At 37.5% G+C, this 17,248-nt stretch overlaps 1 protein-coding gene across 2 annotated transcripts in view; it reads right to left on the reverse strand.

The window, feature by feature from the left end:
• LOC135480635 (breast cancer anti-estrogen resistance protein 3-like) overlaps positions 1–17,248 on the reverse strand; it is an 86,835-nt gene that overhangs the window by 47,351 nt on the left and 22,236 nt on the right. Inside the window, exon 1 of one of the 2 annotated variants that reach the window (XM_064760527.1) lies at positions 13,664–16,084. The exons of the other annotated variant lie outside the window; for it this stretch is intronic. Within the exon in view, the coding sequence (XP_064616597.1) occupies positions 13,664–13,721 (58 nt within the window). The 5' untranslated portion in view covers positions 13,722–16,084. Of the gene's footprint in view, positions 1–13,663; positions 16,085–17,248 lie in introns of those variants that run through there. 2 annotated transcript variants of the gene reach the window in all.

A 17,248-nucleotide genomic window follows, 5' to 3' on the forward strand; every position in this document is an offset into this window, starting at 1 on the left:
TCATCTAGTATATAAGATAGTATACATGCCATCACAACTGGGGCACTCAGTTAAAAATTTTTTTTTTTTTTTGTCCACATGTATAAAATTTGACCGTTGTTATGATGCCATACTGGTGCTTGAGAATGTTTTACTGCTGTAAAACCACTGATCTTTGGCAAATTAATGACAAACACAGACTTGCAAGCCATGTTTGTAGTATGTAACAAACATTAAGACTGTGGCACAAGTGCTGTAGACAGATTTATATTTGTCACAAAGGCCGTGTAAACAACGAGTGCAGTTAACTTTATTTATCTGATTGGTGTTTTGTGCCCTAATCAAGAATATTTCACTTATATGACAGCGCCCAGCATTATGGCGTCAGGAAACCCCCACAACCATCCGCAGGTTGTTGCCACATACGGCTAGAGAGGAAGCCACCATGAGCTGGACTTGAACTCACAGCGACTGCATTGTTGAGAAGCTCCTGGGTCATTGAGCTGCATTGGCATACTAAGCCCCTCGACCATAGCCGCCCCTATGAGAGAGGTGAAATCTACAAATTGTCTACACAAGGCAGAAATGAAACCCCAGCACAACTCTCGTGCCTCGTGGTTGGAAATAGAGTGTCTTCCCTACACTTAACTCAAGTCATAAAACTCCCTGTACATGTATGACACTACTGTACATATTGTATCTAATTTCATCACTATTAAGAAATGACCATAAATTTCGCCCGTTTTTCCTTATTCTGAGAGTTTTAGTGATTTTAGAAAGGTATTTTGTGGTTTCCTTGGAACATGGGATGATATTCTACTGGAAAATTGTTAGTCTCTTCACCAAAAATAATATTTTCTGCCTTATATTTGTTTCTAAAAAAGCACTTTTGTGGACACAATTTTAGGTCATTCAGTGTAAACATACTTACTTACCTTATAGATAGACTAATCAATCAATCAATCAATCATATGTAACAAGTTATTTCACTCCCTGCAAAATCTGTCTTACCCGTCCATTTCTCTTTAAACACTTTCTTCATCACAACCATGAATCCTTGCATCCTTTAACAATTGCCGGTAATAAACTAATGAACACCGTAAATTCTTAATCGTAAGTCCAGTTCTGTTAGAACTTGATCATATTATACACGCTAACTCTCCGTTCCAAGTCCCATCATACCAAAACAGCTACGCATGTTCCAGGGTAGTAGAAGTCTGGAGCGAATTAATATTTGTTAATTACATGTATAAATGTATATCAAGCCGGCATGAATAGTTCTATACATTCAGGTGGTACATTCCATAAATAAATAATTCATCATGGTTGTTTTAATGAACATGTTTTCATTCCTAAACTCCAACCACAAGCTTTCATTGTTGTCGTAGTTTGTTGATGTATATCCACCATCGTGCACGAGCTACAGTACGGCCCGTATATTGTTTTATGAACTGTTCCCTTCATGACCAAATTCAGTATTTGTCGTTTCCCATGAAAATACAAATACTCACATCAGCATAAGACAACACAGTCACAGTTATTTGTGGTATTAGCAGAACTGATCATCATTAAAAGTTTTATGCACAACATATACATGCATGTTTAGACTTTTCAGAGCCATTGCAATAGGGTCAACTATGGACATATACAAACGATAACATGAGTATCTTTTTCATGTGAGAAAAAAATATGTGTATATATATATATATATATATATATATATATATATATATATATATATTGTTTAGTGAACCAACTCCATCAAACATGAAATTTACATGTATGAATATGCATAATTCCACACCCTATTCATTATTCATTATAGGCCATAAGACATCAAAAGTCACTTTGTCAGCTTACTACCCCCCTTCATAATGAAGTGGAACGACTCACTGAGCAAGCACCAGTATTAACCAAACATATATAATGAGGTTACCAAGGGTTATGGACATACCAATGATGAGGTAGAGGGGACAAAGTGAGTGATCGTGATTAAAATAAATTAGAAGGAAATAAAACGAAACAATCTTATCAGTGGTGCATGCATTAGTTCAGGCTGTCATCATTCTACATGTTGATAAATTTGAGTAATCTGATATTTATTCAATTAGCTTAAATAACAAGGAAGTGATTATATTTCAGTTAGAGGACCCAATTATTAATTATGTCTAAATCCAAGCTTTTAATTTCCAAATCATGTTATTAAGGCACATGGATAGCAAGCCACATCTGCACATTTTATTACAACTATATATAAGATGTTTAGCAATATGTTTAACACGGATTTACATTACACATATTCATCTACTGAAGATGCAAAGCCAATGAAGCTAAATGTTTTGTAATGTTTTTGTGATCAACCTATCCATCATAGTTTTGGCTCCAAAATCAATTAAAAAGGAGCATGAATTGCACTGAAAGTTGTTCTTTGACATGCAAAAATGCTGAGAAATATCCTGCAATCAGAGCCAAACATCATCTGGCTTATGTAGAATACACTTCTAATTCCAGGCTTCTGGGTCAAACAACTGTGTGTTAAAATATATGTCTCTGATAAAATGATATTACATGATATAGAACATCCATCCAGTAGTACGTGGGCTCTATCAACCATTTTGGGGGCCTCTGTAGCTCAGTTGGTTAGCATGCGAGCGCATCGTAATGACCCAGGAGCCTCTCACCAATGCAGTCGCTGTGAGTTCAAGTCCAGCTCATGCTGGCTTTCTCTCCGGCCGTATGTGGGAAGGTCTGCCAGCAATCTGCGGATGGTCGTGGGTTTCCACCAGGCTCTGCCCGGTTTCCTCACACCATAATGCTGGCCGCCGTCATATAAGTGAAATATTCTTGAGTACAGCATAAAACACCAATCAAATAAATACAATAAATCAACCATTTTGGATTTTTCATTGGCTCTAAGAACGCTCATAGAATGGGAGGTATGCACTTAACTAACTTACTATGTAAGCTTGGGGTTTAACGTGGTACTCAACAATTTTTCAGTCTTTAGAACTTTGTTGATACTTTTCCACATTTTTTTGTGTTTTATTTGATTTGTTATGATTGGAATTTATTCTCATTTGGCTGAAATGGATTTTCCGTTTACATCATCTTTCAACCCACCGATGTAGATCAATGTTGACACAATGAATTTATTCAATACAGTTCTGAAAACATCACACTTCTGGTATAACTCACAGATTCTTTATCTTGCAAAACATGCAGTCATATTCAAACTAGATTTGGCCCAGTGGAACTATATTAAAGGCAAAGAAAAGACTAAAATGAAATATGTATCCGAAAGACAATTAAAAACTGTCTAGGGAAATAGTTGGATTTATTTTATTTTATTTTTTTTACAATTTTATAAACCTAGTAAAATGCATTTGAATATTGTATTCTATGGTGACCTTTTCTGACCCCAATTCTACCAGTGACGTCACATAAGGTTTTCACTTCACAAGACACGTCAGATTGCTACATTTCATCCCTCAAAATGCATATATATATATATACATGTATAATTATTTCAGGCAAAAAATATAGATGTGACGTAACTGATACCTTCCAAGTCAAAACAGACCACCACAGAATCTGACCTTTTAAAACAATTTTACATGGTTAGAAAATTCTATAAAAATAAATCCAGCTATTTTCCTGAACAGTTTTTAAAGGTCTTTCATCTGATATATACTTTACTTTAGAGGTTGTCTTTGGCTTCAAATTCCTGTTGACAGTCTGACATAACTGAACCACCTGCATTCCTAAAACCAAATACATGTATGTATGTGAAATGAAATAATGCACTTATGTAACTAGTTATGTAACTGAATCTGGTGTGCACACCTGCCCACAGCAATCCAATAAGCATCCATGCACATTCTGTTTAGGTGTCTCAACCATATATCAGAAATCAGCATTCTTGTTGTCCGTTGGTATACATGCATCTGGCCACCTGGACATACATATAAATACATCTATATTAGACTGAATGAGCGTTAGAAATCAGCACCTGGAATCGTTCATCTCCAGGTCCCCGATATGAATATTTGTAATACCTCCCTTACCTTCATTAGGTGTACTAGAGGTACACTTGAGGTACATCTGAGGTGTAGCATATCTGAACTGAGGTGTGTCAAAGGTATACTTAAGGTGTAAGTGAGGATCATGTGAGGTGTATATCTGATCTGAGGTGTGTCAAAGGTACACTTAAGGTGTATGTGAGGTTTATGTTAGGTGTATCTGAGTAATGCCAATTATGCAAATTGGTACCTCTAGTACATCTATAGTACACCTCAGCAGATGATGCATATGAGGTGTACCTGAGGTACAGTCAAGGTGTACCTGAGGTAGATGCTTATAGGCAAGGTGAATGTACACTGTTTTCACTTTAATTTGACAGAAAACAAGCTCACTTAAGTAGTATCTATAAAATGAAGGAAGTTTGTAAGAGCATACTGTTCTTTGTTTACAGTATCTGTAAATCTCAACAGATTTACAACAACCACAGTGATATACATTTACATGAGGCTTTCTAGCTGATTGATCAAAATTAAGTGCCACTCTTTTTCTATGACCTTTAGAACAGATTATGTCCTCAAACATGTTACAAATTCTGTCCCAGGAAGCATCAATCTGTGCATTATTGGGTTGTTTTCTCACAGCCTGGAATATATATGCACATTATTCAGGGCAGCCACAGTGGAATAATCAGGGGCAAATATATCCATTCTCTCTGATTGGTCAGTATTTGCACACTGACTGTCAAGTCAGTATAGGGTGACACAAAGGCTTATATTTATTTAGTAAACATCTTTTCTTTGCACAAAAACATTTGTAATTTTGTACTCACCATTTTGTCTGAAGTAAAATATCTAAACCTGTTCTCCCATTTTAAAACTTTTAGTGTACCTAAGGCACATCACTTACTTTTTTTAACATTCAAAGTTTTTAAAGGTGTACCTGAGGTACATCTTCTAAGTGTTGACTTTTTTTTTAAAGTTGCTGAGGTGTATTTGAGGTACATTCTCTCATATTTCAAAAACTGCTCAAAAACTCTTAAAGTTTCAAGGGTGTACCTGAGCTACCTCATTCATTTTTTTCACTTTCAAAGTTTTTAAGGTGTACCTGAGCTACCTCATTCATTTTTTTCACTTTCAAAGTTTCTAAGGTGTACCTGAGCTACCTCATTCACTTTTTTTTTCACTTTCAAAGTTTCTAAGGTGTACCTGAGCTACCTCATTCATTTTTTTCACTTTCAAAGTTTTTAAGGTGTACCTGAGCTACCTCATTCATTTTTTTCACTTTCAAAGTTTCTAAGGTTTACCTGAGGTACCTCATTCATTTTTTTTTTCACTTTCAAAGTTTCTAAGGTATACCTGAGGTACATCATTCATTTTTTTTTAACTTTTAAAGTTTCTAAGATGTTCTTGACGTACATCTTCTAAAAGTTAATTTTTCCTAAGTTCCTGAGGTACATCTGCGGAATGGGCATATGGCTGGGGTGTACTTGAGGTACAGTGCACCTCAGATAATATAAATTAATTGACTGCTTCACTGATTTTACTATCCATGCAATAATAAATATTATCAGTGGAATTTAAGACATCAACAAAATACTGGGATAGCACAGTTAGTAGAGCGTCCATTTCGGGAGCGACAGATCCAGGGTCAATCCTGGGTCGAGTCACACCCAAGACCTTAAAACAGGAAGTTGCAACTTCCTCCCTTGGCGTTCAGCATGAAGGGGATAGTGCAACGACTGGTTGACACGTATCAGTATAATGGCTTGGGTGGGGCATCTTCAGGAAGGTGTCTCATTGAAGCAGCACTAGAAAAAAGAGCGATGGAAATATGTCCTGCAACAAGGAGGCACATTACATGCACTCTAGGGATTCTTTCGTCATCATATGAGGATCATATTGTTAAGTACAACGTTAAACCCCAAACACTCACTCACTCCCGGGGTAAGATTTTCAGCTGGCAAAAAAGCAGTTGGGTATGGCAAAGGCGGCCTGATAAAGTAATTGTTCTAATTGCCCGTTTTTATAGATGAGGTGTACACCTCATCTATACCTCACAATAAGGTGTACATGAGGCATACACCCCATATACACCTGATGTATACCTTACACTGAGGTCTACATCTCATGTCTGTAAGGGCTATGATAATGGCAGTATTCACAACATCCACCCTGAAGTATAGTAGCACCACTCAGAGCTATAGTAAGATGTCTATACCCACTAAAAAACTACAACCCCAGATAGCTTCATAGGGGGCTTGATTTATCACTTGACACCTTAATTAATTGTAAACACATGTCCATTTCCTAACAGCTGTTTTCTACCACACTTACTATGCTTGTGTGTGTGTCTGTGTTTTGTGTACTATTATGGACCACAGCTGTAGTGTGTTTTGTGCAACCTAAATCATTCAAGGACAATGAAATGAAATATAATTCCTTCAAATTTTGTAATTTATCCTTCCCTGAAGCTCTGTGAGGCTACAAAATAATATTACATGCTCCTTAAAATATAGATAATAAGTTATGAATAACACATCTTTATTTATGATTTAAATTAACACCAACTGTTTCACTAATGTAAAATAAAAATTTGAAGTTTAAATTTTGTAATTTGTTTGAAATGGCTTTTGAAATATTGTGAACAGGATTGTCTTGACAGATTGACAGTCATGCCATGATGACTGATATTTCAAATCCTTTGCAACAGAATGTACAGTATGTACAAAGGGAAAGAAATGTCAAAAAATATTACTTTCGGAGCTGATTGAAATTTATCTCCAGTATCATCCTAGGTTTATCTTTATACAAACCTCAAAATACCTTTTTCAAATCAACAGAGCCCTCAGACACAGGCAAAATTTTGCAACACGTGGAATAAGACAAAATGTGGAGGAAATTAAGAAGGCTTAAAACTCTCTCTGAGCTGAATTAGAATCAGTAGTCAGAAGCAAATACAGGGAATTGGAATACTACAACAACACAGTTAGCTGTAGACAGCCCCCCCCCCCCCCACCCCCACACCCCACACACACCTACAATGATCATCTATCACTGGTGTACATGTTATCTCCCGCTGACCCTCCCCAGTCAACATCTACCCCTCCTTCCATGGGTCAGACAGCATGATTTGAGGGGGTCAGACATTCCAAATAGACAGCTCAGTGGTAATGACTTCCAGACTAACAGCTACAGATCACAGAGCCGCCTTTAGCAGAAAGCTTCAGGGCTGATTTCACTAAGCCATTCCTAGCTTACATCAAAATTTAGAGCTGGTCACAAACCTTAGTTTTTAGTAGCAGATCTTGAAATTTTTTGTCTTAAGATACGACATTGAAGAGGTAGTTAAAACACTTCTTGAGCTCTCAAGTAAGCTCTAACTTAAGTCAGAAATGCCCAGTATAAGCAGGCCTGGCTGAAATTCCTGGGGTGGTTATCACAAAAGAGATTAGCGTGTCTGTGGGTTGTTTGTAGTGTATCTGTGGTTTGTCTGTAGTGTGTCTTCGGTTTGCCTGTAGCGTGTCTGTGGGCTGCATGTAGTATGTCTATGACTTGCGTGTAGCATGCCTATGCCCTGCCTGTAGTTTGTAGTGTATCTGTGGTTTGTCTGTAGTGTGTCTGTGGTTTGCCTGTAGCATGTCTGTGGGCTGCATGTAGTATGTCTATGAATTGCCTGTAGCATGCCTATGCCTTGTCGGTAGTGTGTCTATGGCTTGTCTGTAGTGTGTTTGTGGCTCGCCTGTAGTGTGTCTGTGGCTTGCCTGTATTATGTCTGTGATTTACCTGTAGCATGTCTGTGGCTTGCCTGTAGTGTGTCTGTGGCTTGCCTCTAGTGAGTGAGCACTTGTGGTTTAACGTTACACTTAACAATTTCTCTGTCATATGACAACGAAGGTGTCCTAAGAATGTATGCAAGGTGCCTCCTTGTTGTTGCAGGACGGATTTCCACCGCTCTTTTATCTAGTTCTGTATATGTGGTGTGTATGTGGTTTGCCTGTAGTGTGTCTGTGGTTTGCATGTAATATGTGTATGACTTACCTGTAGTGTAGCTGGGATTTGTCTGTAGTGTGTCTGTGGCTAGTCTGTAGTATGTCTATGATTCGTCTGTAGCATACCTATACCTTGACAGTAGTGTGTCTATGGATTGTCTGTAGTGTATCTGTGGCTTGTCTGTAGTGTGTCTGTGGCTTACTCTTTTATCCAGCGCTGCGGAAGTGGACGCTTAACCAACTGTGCCATCGGGGCCGGTCACTTGTCTGTAACATGTCTGGGGCTTGTCTATGCAGTACAATTTTAGCATCATAAAAACACCGTAAATGATTCTATCATCCGCCTTGTAGGACCATTTAAAAGTTTTTTGTGAAGTTATCAGAAAAACATAAATGTTGGCATCAAAACTATCATTTTAAGGCTTTTACGTGCTTCTGAAAATCCATTTATACATTATAAAATTACAGTAATTTAGAACATCATTGAAATGAAAATATGGCATCTAAGTGCAATGTAGAATTCACAGCAAATGTTTTCTAATTCTTTGGCTCCTTCCTGGTTTCAGATTGTGTGTACATTGTGCTGACAAATATTATGGGAGGTTAGCACTTCATCACATTTAACACTGGGAATGTTTTCAATTACTGGCACAATATACACTTGACCTCTGGTAATTTGAAGCCAGGAAGGTCAAATCAAAGCCAGACCCAATGACATAGAATGTCCATCAAGTAAAATAGTTCCAGATACTTCAAAGTAAGAACATCAGGCCTACAGTTAGTGATGTGTAGACAACGAACAGCTGTTGAAGCAAACTTAACACAACATACATGACTTTAATAGGGCTACCCAGGAGCCTCTCACCAGTGCGGTCCCTGTGAGTTCAAGTCCAGCTCAGGCTGGCTTCCTCTCCGGTCATACATGGCAAAGTCTGTCAGCAACCTGCAGATGGTCGTGGGTTTCCCCCGTACTCTGCCAAGTTTCCACCCACCATAATGCTGGCTGCCATTGTATAAGTGAAATATTCTTGAGTACAGCATAAAACACCAATCAAATAAATAAATAAATTTAATAGGGCTAAGAAATAACTCTATATAATCAAGGTTCCCGCCCAGTTGTCCAAAAACTCAAATCAGTCCAAAAACACAAATTAGTCCAAAAACTGAAATCAGTCCAAAAGCACAAGTCAGTCCAAACACACAAATCAGTCGAAAAAAAACACAAATCAGTTGAAAAACACTAATCAGTAGAAAAACACTAATCAGTCCAAAAACACAAACCAGTCCAAAAACACAAACCAGTCCAAACAATCAAATCAGTCTAAAAACACAAACCAGACCAAAAACTCACATCAGTTCAAATGGAAGAATATTATATTCCATTGCCAAAATATGACTTTCCCAATTTAACTATCATTTTTTAACGATTTTACCATAATCTGAGGGCTAAAATCAGGACAGGGTTAAAATATACATGTATGTCTACATTTCGCTCCATGAAAATAAGTATAAATGAAACAAACAACACAGGATAAAGCAGGTATCATTTCACCATCTCCACAAAAGCACGTTGAAAATTTTTGCTTTTTATTGCCTAAAACGACTAACTTGGAAATCGTAGGCCTACGGCTGAGATGCATGGTAACTGACAGTACTGCTTCTGACAAATTAACATTGTAACAACGAAAAGTGTAAATGACATCCCTGTGACATGTACAAAGTACACTTGCCATTCATCACATTTCTCACATTAATCACATTTCTCACATTCATCACATTGCATTCATTTCCCCATTACATGCACTCCAGGTCACGTACTTGCTGTACATAAAATACACGACTCTGAAGCATTCTCCAAAGGCTTTACAACATATAGTACTTACGTTATGCATATACCCCCTAAAAGCTACATACTTACTTGAGCTTGCTTATGCAATATATAATACACTACAGAAAAAATAATACGTAATTAAATTAGGCAGCATAATAACCAGAACAGCAAACTAACGAGGAGAAATCACGGGGATACTTCAAGGCTCATTACTGCATGTCTCAAGGTTTTGCAATTCCACAATTTTTTAAGCCAGCCCCTAGTTCCCTGCACTTGTCCTAAATTTCCTGATGAAAATCACCCATCTAAAATTTCTTGGGTACAGCATTAAAATATATAAATAAATAAATTTCCTTGCAACAATGAAATGTATGCACAGTGGACCATAATTGAGGTGTTACATGTAGTCTTTAGGTATAAAGGAGTAGACATGGGGAAGAAAGCAGGTAAGTTCGACTTTGAGGTGTAATTAGTGTTTAGTAAGGATTACACCAGATGTAGATGAGGTGTAAGTAGTGTTTGGGTCAGGTCTACAGTGAGTGTAGATGAGGTGTATGCAGTGTTTAGGTAAGGTGTACACTGAGTGTAGACGAGGTGTAAGTAGAGTTCAGATAAGGTGTGCACTTAGTGTAGATGAGGTGTACATGTAAGGAGTTGTAACTACATATAGGTGTTGATGAAGTGTAATTAGTGTTTAGGTAAGGTGTATAGAAGGTGTATATGAGGTGTACATGTAAGCAGTGTTTAGGTAAGGTGTACAATGGATAGATGAGGTGAAAAAAAATTTAGGTGGGTTGCAAATGGCAAGCAACTCTTGCTGATCAACAGATGTAATGTTCAAACATTATTTAAATTTCATGGATAAAATCTAAGCAATTTCAAATATTCGGTTAAATTAAACACAGTAAAACACAGTTACAAAAGTATTATTGGAAAACAAATCAATTTGAGTAAACTGTTAATACAGCAACACAATTTTGAGTGATTTCAGCTGTAACATGAACTGGGACTACATGTACTTGCTAGAGTGCACATGTGTTTTCTAACTTAAAGTTATATTGGTGCATCAACCATTTTTTTAAACCCATTTTTCAGTCCTTTAGCAGTTTCTATTTTGATGGGTTCACTCTGCTCAGAAACATAAGTGCAACAACTTGCACCCACATCTGTTAAGCCTCATTCCCCACCCTAGCCGACTGTGATAAACCTGGAAACGTTGTCTACCTTAAACAATTTAGTCCCAAGCTACAAACTTTGTCTATCTTGTACAATACTGCCCTGAGATGGAAGTTATAGGCTGCCTTGGACATTGCAACCCCAGATTTGAAACTCATCCTGCATTGAACAATCAGAAGCTATAAACAGTTTTCAACAATTCAACTCCAAGCTGGAAACCTAATCTGCCTTGAACAAAGAGGTCCCAATTTGGAAACTTATTCCTCATAACGAAGCAGTCCCAAGCTACAAACAGCCTGCCCTTAGCTGGTCCCAATCTGGTGACTTAGCCTGCTTTGTACAAGATGGTACCAAACTTGGAACTCCCTGTACAAGATGGATCCTGACTAGAAACTCCTTGTACAAGTATCCTGTAGCTGGACAGAACTTCAATCAGGCCAAAAAATAATAAAAATTAGCACAATCTCCATGATAAAGAACAACTTATCCTTTATAAAACCATTTATATACAAGGGGTGGGGGTGATGGGCATAGCCATTCCCAGGGTTGACCACACAAATGGTTGGTACTTAAATCTAACCAGGAAACTAGTCTTCAAAACACGGAGAATTTATAGACAGCATAAAAATGACATCAAAGTGATCATTCCTTGACCAAACCACATTTGAGGGAGGGAAGCTCTAATAGAGATGACAGCTGGGTTGAGTCCAGGCTGCACCTAGTGACTGTAGTAAGTGTCACTGCCAAAGGTCACAAGAATACATTATTAAGAATAGGTAAACATTGTAAGCACTTCATAATCTTCACTACAGAACTCCTTATCATTGATTATCATCACTGAATTACATTAAAACAAGGCCTTGTACAAGATGGTCCCTAGCTCGGAACTCCTTGTACAAGATGGTCAAAAACTGGGAACCCCTTGTATAAGATGGTCCTAAATAGGGAACTCCTTGTACAAGATCGTCCCAAGCTGGGAACTCCTTATACAAGATGGCCCCAAGCTGGGAACTCCTTTCAACACAGCTATCCAGGTAAAATGACAATCAAGTACAGCTATGAGATAATTAATCAACACACAAAAACCATATCACATCAGAAAACGTCAACATTTCACACAACTTCAGACTGTTAATTTGTGTACGTTTCTTGGTATCAATTTTCTGTCGTGAGAACACATCAGGGTAATCTTAACTTGGATGCAAGCAAAAGGTATCTAGTTGTTGATATGAGCACACAGCTGTGGATCTACAAGCATGTACATTTCTGGATTGTTCTATTTCACCTTGAACTGCTCATCTAGCTACCTGTTATTCACTACAGAAATATACACACAGACGAAACCCTTGGCGATTTGCCAACAAACTTAATAGACACTTGGAGAAACAAACGGTGTCTGTTACTCAAGACCGGGAACAACTGCAACTTCCCATATGTCAGCTGTGTCTCTGTAGACCTTACGCAGGACTGTCAGACATACGCTTCAAGGATATAAATGTATCCCGATGCCATTAAAGCCGTGGTTCCACTTAAAATGTGAAGGAAAACACTGACAAGCAACCACATCAGCTTGTTGGTGTGCCATATGGCAAAGCTTCCACATATTGACGGTAGGGGAACTAGGAGAGTTTATGTGGGTCGCAGATCCCATTGCTCTGGCAGAACTATTGATTGTCAGTTAGGCTGGAGGTCATAAGGTGCGAGTTCAAACCTGACGTCGGCCAGGGAATTTGTGGATTCTTTTGCACTCAATTATGTTGGCGGGGCTTTGGTGACATTAAGTGGTTAACAACGCTTGTGTGTGTCCGTTTACTAAATTAAGTTCAATGAAGACAACTTGTTTTCCACTAACATGACCTGTACAGGTAAAACTGTACGTCACATGTGGAAGTTCATCAGTATCTTGCCAAAGGTCGGTGGTTTACCCAAGGCACTCCAGTTTCCTAAATCCATAAAAATGATCATCGTTATTAAGTGATAAATCCTTGAATGTGGCATCAAACAAAACTCAAATATTGGGCACGTGTATATTAACAACAGCTGGTATAACAAAATTTTTCCAATACGACTATCGAAAGAATGTGTCCTCCAAATGCTGTGTACTGTACCTCAATTCAATGTTGGTTTATATTTACAGGTATATTTTTATGTACATAAATATGGAGGCATGCAATTATTTTGATAATAAAGTGTTTTCTTTACAAAAAGCAAAGAACTACTGATCAGACAATTTGTTAATTTTGCACAGAACAAAAACAAAATGTTTAATATCTGATAACAATTACAGCTACAATTAACTCATACACGTAATCATTTAATCTTTACGACGTTAAACCCCAAGCACTCACTCATTCACTCACTCATCCTCCTCCAACAACCCACCCCCCACACAACAGACACAATCAAGATCAAGAAAAAAGCTGAAAAAAGAACATTGTTCTCCTCCCATAGAGCTGCTCCTTGCAGATAAAAAAAAACATATTAACTGAAACCCCAAAAAATAAAACTGCCAATTTAAAGAAGAGATATTTCTGTAATGATAATACACTGAGACATATTATTATTATGGGGTTTTTTTGGCATGAATTTACACAAACTAATAAAATATGGATTCTGAAAATTTCATAACATGCACAAAGGCACATGCATGTATTTACTACTGCACTTACCTCGTTTGCAGCGAGCTGATGGGCTTGTTGTTACGGGTATGCAACAGTATGTTGCCATAGTTACTGCAAATGTATCTGGGTCAACGGGTCAAATAAATTCACTTTTTGCAGAAATGCCCTGATAATCTTAGTCCTAGTATAACCACTGACTACACCCTACAAACACATGTTATCCATTCTGATGATGTATCAATAATATCACAAAAATAACAATGTCTTACTTTCCTTTCTCATTCTGATCTTTTGAAATCCTTCACAATGAATGTCTCTATTTTATCCAAGAATAACAAGAAGGTCACCAATTTCAGCATCTATTGAAAACGTGTCACTGTTTGCAGACGATCCGTTCCACTAATGTAATTTCTGACCGGTATCCATTTCTGTCAGTAAACAAACTTGACAGCTATCACAGGTGTCCTGTTGTGACAAGATCATCAGCTACCTGACAGGTGTCAGTAAAGTCACGCAGAGTAATCAAAGAGGCGTCCGTTTCCACAGGTGTCCAGCTTTGCAGATGTCATATTTGACAGGCGTCAGTGGATCTCCATACACATCTTTTCCAAATGTATCTCTTTTTTCTAGGCCCATATATTCAATTTCCTTGGTGATCCACTACAGCAACTGTTTCTCCCTTGGTCTACGTTCCTTCATTTTTAATACATAAAAAAGTTCAATTCTGTAATATATATAACAACTCACAGAAAGCAGCAAATCACTCCACTTAAAGAATACTTAGTCTGAACTATCCAATTTCAACATCTTGTTTAAAAGAATCTGTCCCTGAATTTGCTTCCAATGAAATTTTATATTCTCACAATCATGAACTGACTCGATAACCAGACCACTGGAAATCATAGCAAATTTTCATACGCATCAAGCCAACATCTCATTCAAATCAAAAATATCTGATAAGGAAATCCATTTCAAATCTCATTTCCTGGCCCTTCTAGATGTAAAATTAGATCAATATCATATACAATGAAGTTTAACAGAGATATTTAAACAGGAATCCACCCCAAAGTCGCAAATTCTCTTTGAAACTGAGCCAATGTGTTTTATCAACCAGCTTGTGAACTATCAAAATGTCCACCCTTCATTCCGAGGATAAATATGCCCTGGGCTCCTTTTTTAATCCAGAATTTACCCCATTAACCTTTTAAAGGTCAACTTCCAACAAAATTCCCACTGATTTGCAAGGGTGGGGTTTTAACACAGGAAATTCTGGGCTTAAGTAGGGACCACTTTAAGGCCACAAGATGTCAAGAGATAAAACTTCTTTTTCTCACCAAGAACTCGTTTGCTATGGTGGTGGTGTAACAAATGCACGCCACCCTTTAAGAATATTTTCTCGTCCGCATCTGTGTTACGTCACCATCTGTCCGTAGCAAAGGTCTGTTGACATAATGCCATGACAGAAACGTACATGGACATGAAATCTGTCCAATCAAGAATTAATAGCTGCTTGTGTCAATTTCAAAGAGATAAAATCACAAATACCATATCTCATGTAAAGTTTGAATTGTAAAAATGCACTTCCAGAAGCACATAAAGTCCTTAAAATGATACTTTTCATACGAACACTTAAGTTTTTCTTATAAGAAATCAACCAAACTTTACCAAAAACTCTCAAGTGGCCCTACTATGAATGGATGAATCAATCAGAATCAAGCAAACTGTGTCACTTGATGTCAGACTTAAGTGAAATACATTAAGTGTACCAATACCCCAGTTTCCACAAATAAGCAAATATATGTCGTCGTCAGTCAGTCAATCAGTCAAACAGACCGTTTTCCTAAAATACATGTTATTTACATGTATGTGTCAGTGATATAAAAGGCAGGAAATCTCAGATGTCAAATATCTCAGATGGTAAATGCCCTGTGGAAAATCCCATGGAAAATCTCAAATTGTAAATCTCAGCTGGTAAATGTCCTTGGTAAATCTCAGATGGTAAATCTCAGTGGTTAAATCTCAGATGATAAATCGTGTGTGGAAAATCTCAGATGTCAAATTTCAGTAGCTGGTTAAGACTCGGGTCATACATGTCATATGGCAAATCTCAGTTGTTAAATCCCAGATGATAAATCGCACATGGAAAATCTCAGATGTCAAATTTCAGCAGCTGGTTAAGACTCGGGTCATACATGTCATATGGCAAATCTCAGTTGATAAATCTCATATGGTAGTCAGCCATGTGATACGGTAAATCCCAAATGTAAATCTCAGGTCTGATTATCACAGCTAGGGTCAGCCAGTTAATAAAACTCAGATAATCCTTTAAATGTATCACCTAAATTTTGTGACCAGATTATCACAGGGTTATCGGGTACTCCAGACAGGTATAATCCTAGCTGTAACTGACACATATTTTGACCAGATTATCACAGGGTTATCAGGTACTCCAGACAGGTATAATCCTAGCTGTAACTGACACATATTTGACACTGTCTGACAATTAAAGACACATTTAGTCCAAAGATTAACCAAGAAATCCTTGATCACATTTTCCTTTGCACCAGCTATGCCATACAAAAGCAATACTCCAGCAAATTTTGGCGCATCTTAAACTGTCCACACATGTGTTGAATTCTTTCCAGTCTCCAAACAGCACTTAATTATCCGGAATCAGAAGATCATTTTTCAAGATAAAAGTTCAAACATAATATGTGGGTTGGCAATACACTGAGTTTCACCAATTTCTACAACTGCCAGTCACCTTTGGCATCAGAAGTCGCCTGGGGTAACTAAAGCTTAAATGTGGAACTGCTGTCCTTACATGCATCTACGACTTGCATATTGAAGCCTTCTGCACATAAGAATGCAGATTGATGCATTCCCCCTGTATCCTATCAGAAACGCCCTTGCTTAGCCCCTATACTGTGCCTGACCCCTGATCTATAGCCTTAGCAAGCCAGTATACCATCTGCACAGAGGGGCACATATCAGTATTACAGCTGAAGCCTTAAGATTCCTGCCATGAAAAATCGGTATGTTTTGACTTAGTAAAGCTTCCAGCCCACTAGCTAACTAACCACTTCCTACTTCACTCAGCTAAATGAGCAGAACAGTTGTGAAATGATGTCAAACGTTTATAAATATCCAGCCTTATTATGAACACAGTACAATATTGTACTTTGCTACAAATTCCATATCACACATGTTCAAAATGAATGCATGTTAAATGCCAATTTGGCTGCAATAGAAGTGAAGGACGCACACTGAGATTTTTAAAATAATTTAAGTTCTACGTAAACATGTCAATATGTATCAATATGTATCAATTTACGTTTTCTGCCTTAAGAAATTTAAGTTTTCTGCCTTTAGAAATTCAAATTTCTGTACATGGCAAGTTTTTTCACAGCTCTTTCAAATTAAAAGGTCTCCAAACATTAAAATGACAACAAAGATTTACATTCAATTCAAGAACATATAACAAGATAATTTAAGAACACTTAAACCGTTCTGCAGCCCACACCTTACAAAATCATGGATGAGTTTACCCTTCACCTAAAAACCCAGCATCAATCAGCAACTCTACCAAATTCATTATCCATCTCAATTATTTCTTACAACATTCAAATGCAA

The sequence above is a fragment of the Liolophura sinensis genome, chromosome 13, assembly GCF_032854445.1.
Source record: "Liolophura sinensis isolate JHLJ2023 chromosome 13, CUHK_Ljap_v2, whole genome shotgun sequence".
NCBI lineage: Eukaryota > Metazoa > Mollusca > Polyplacophora > Chitonida > Chitonidae > Liolophura > Liolophura sinensis.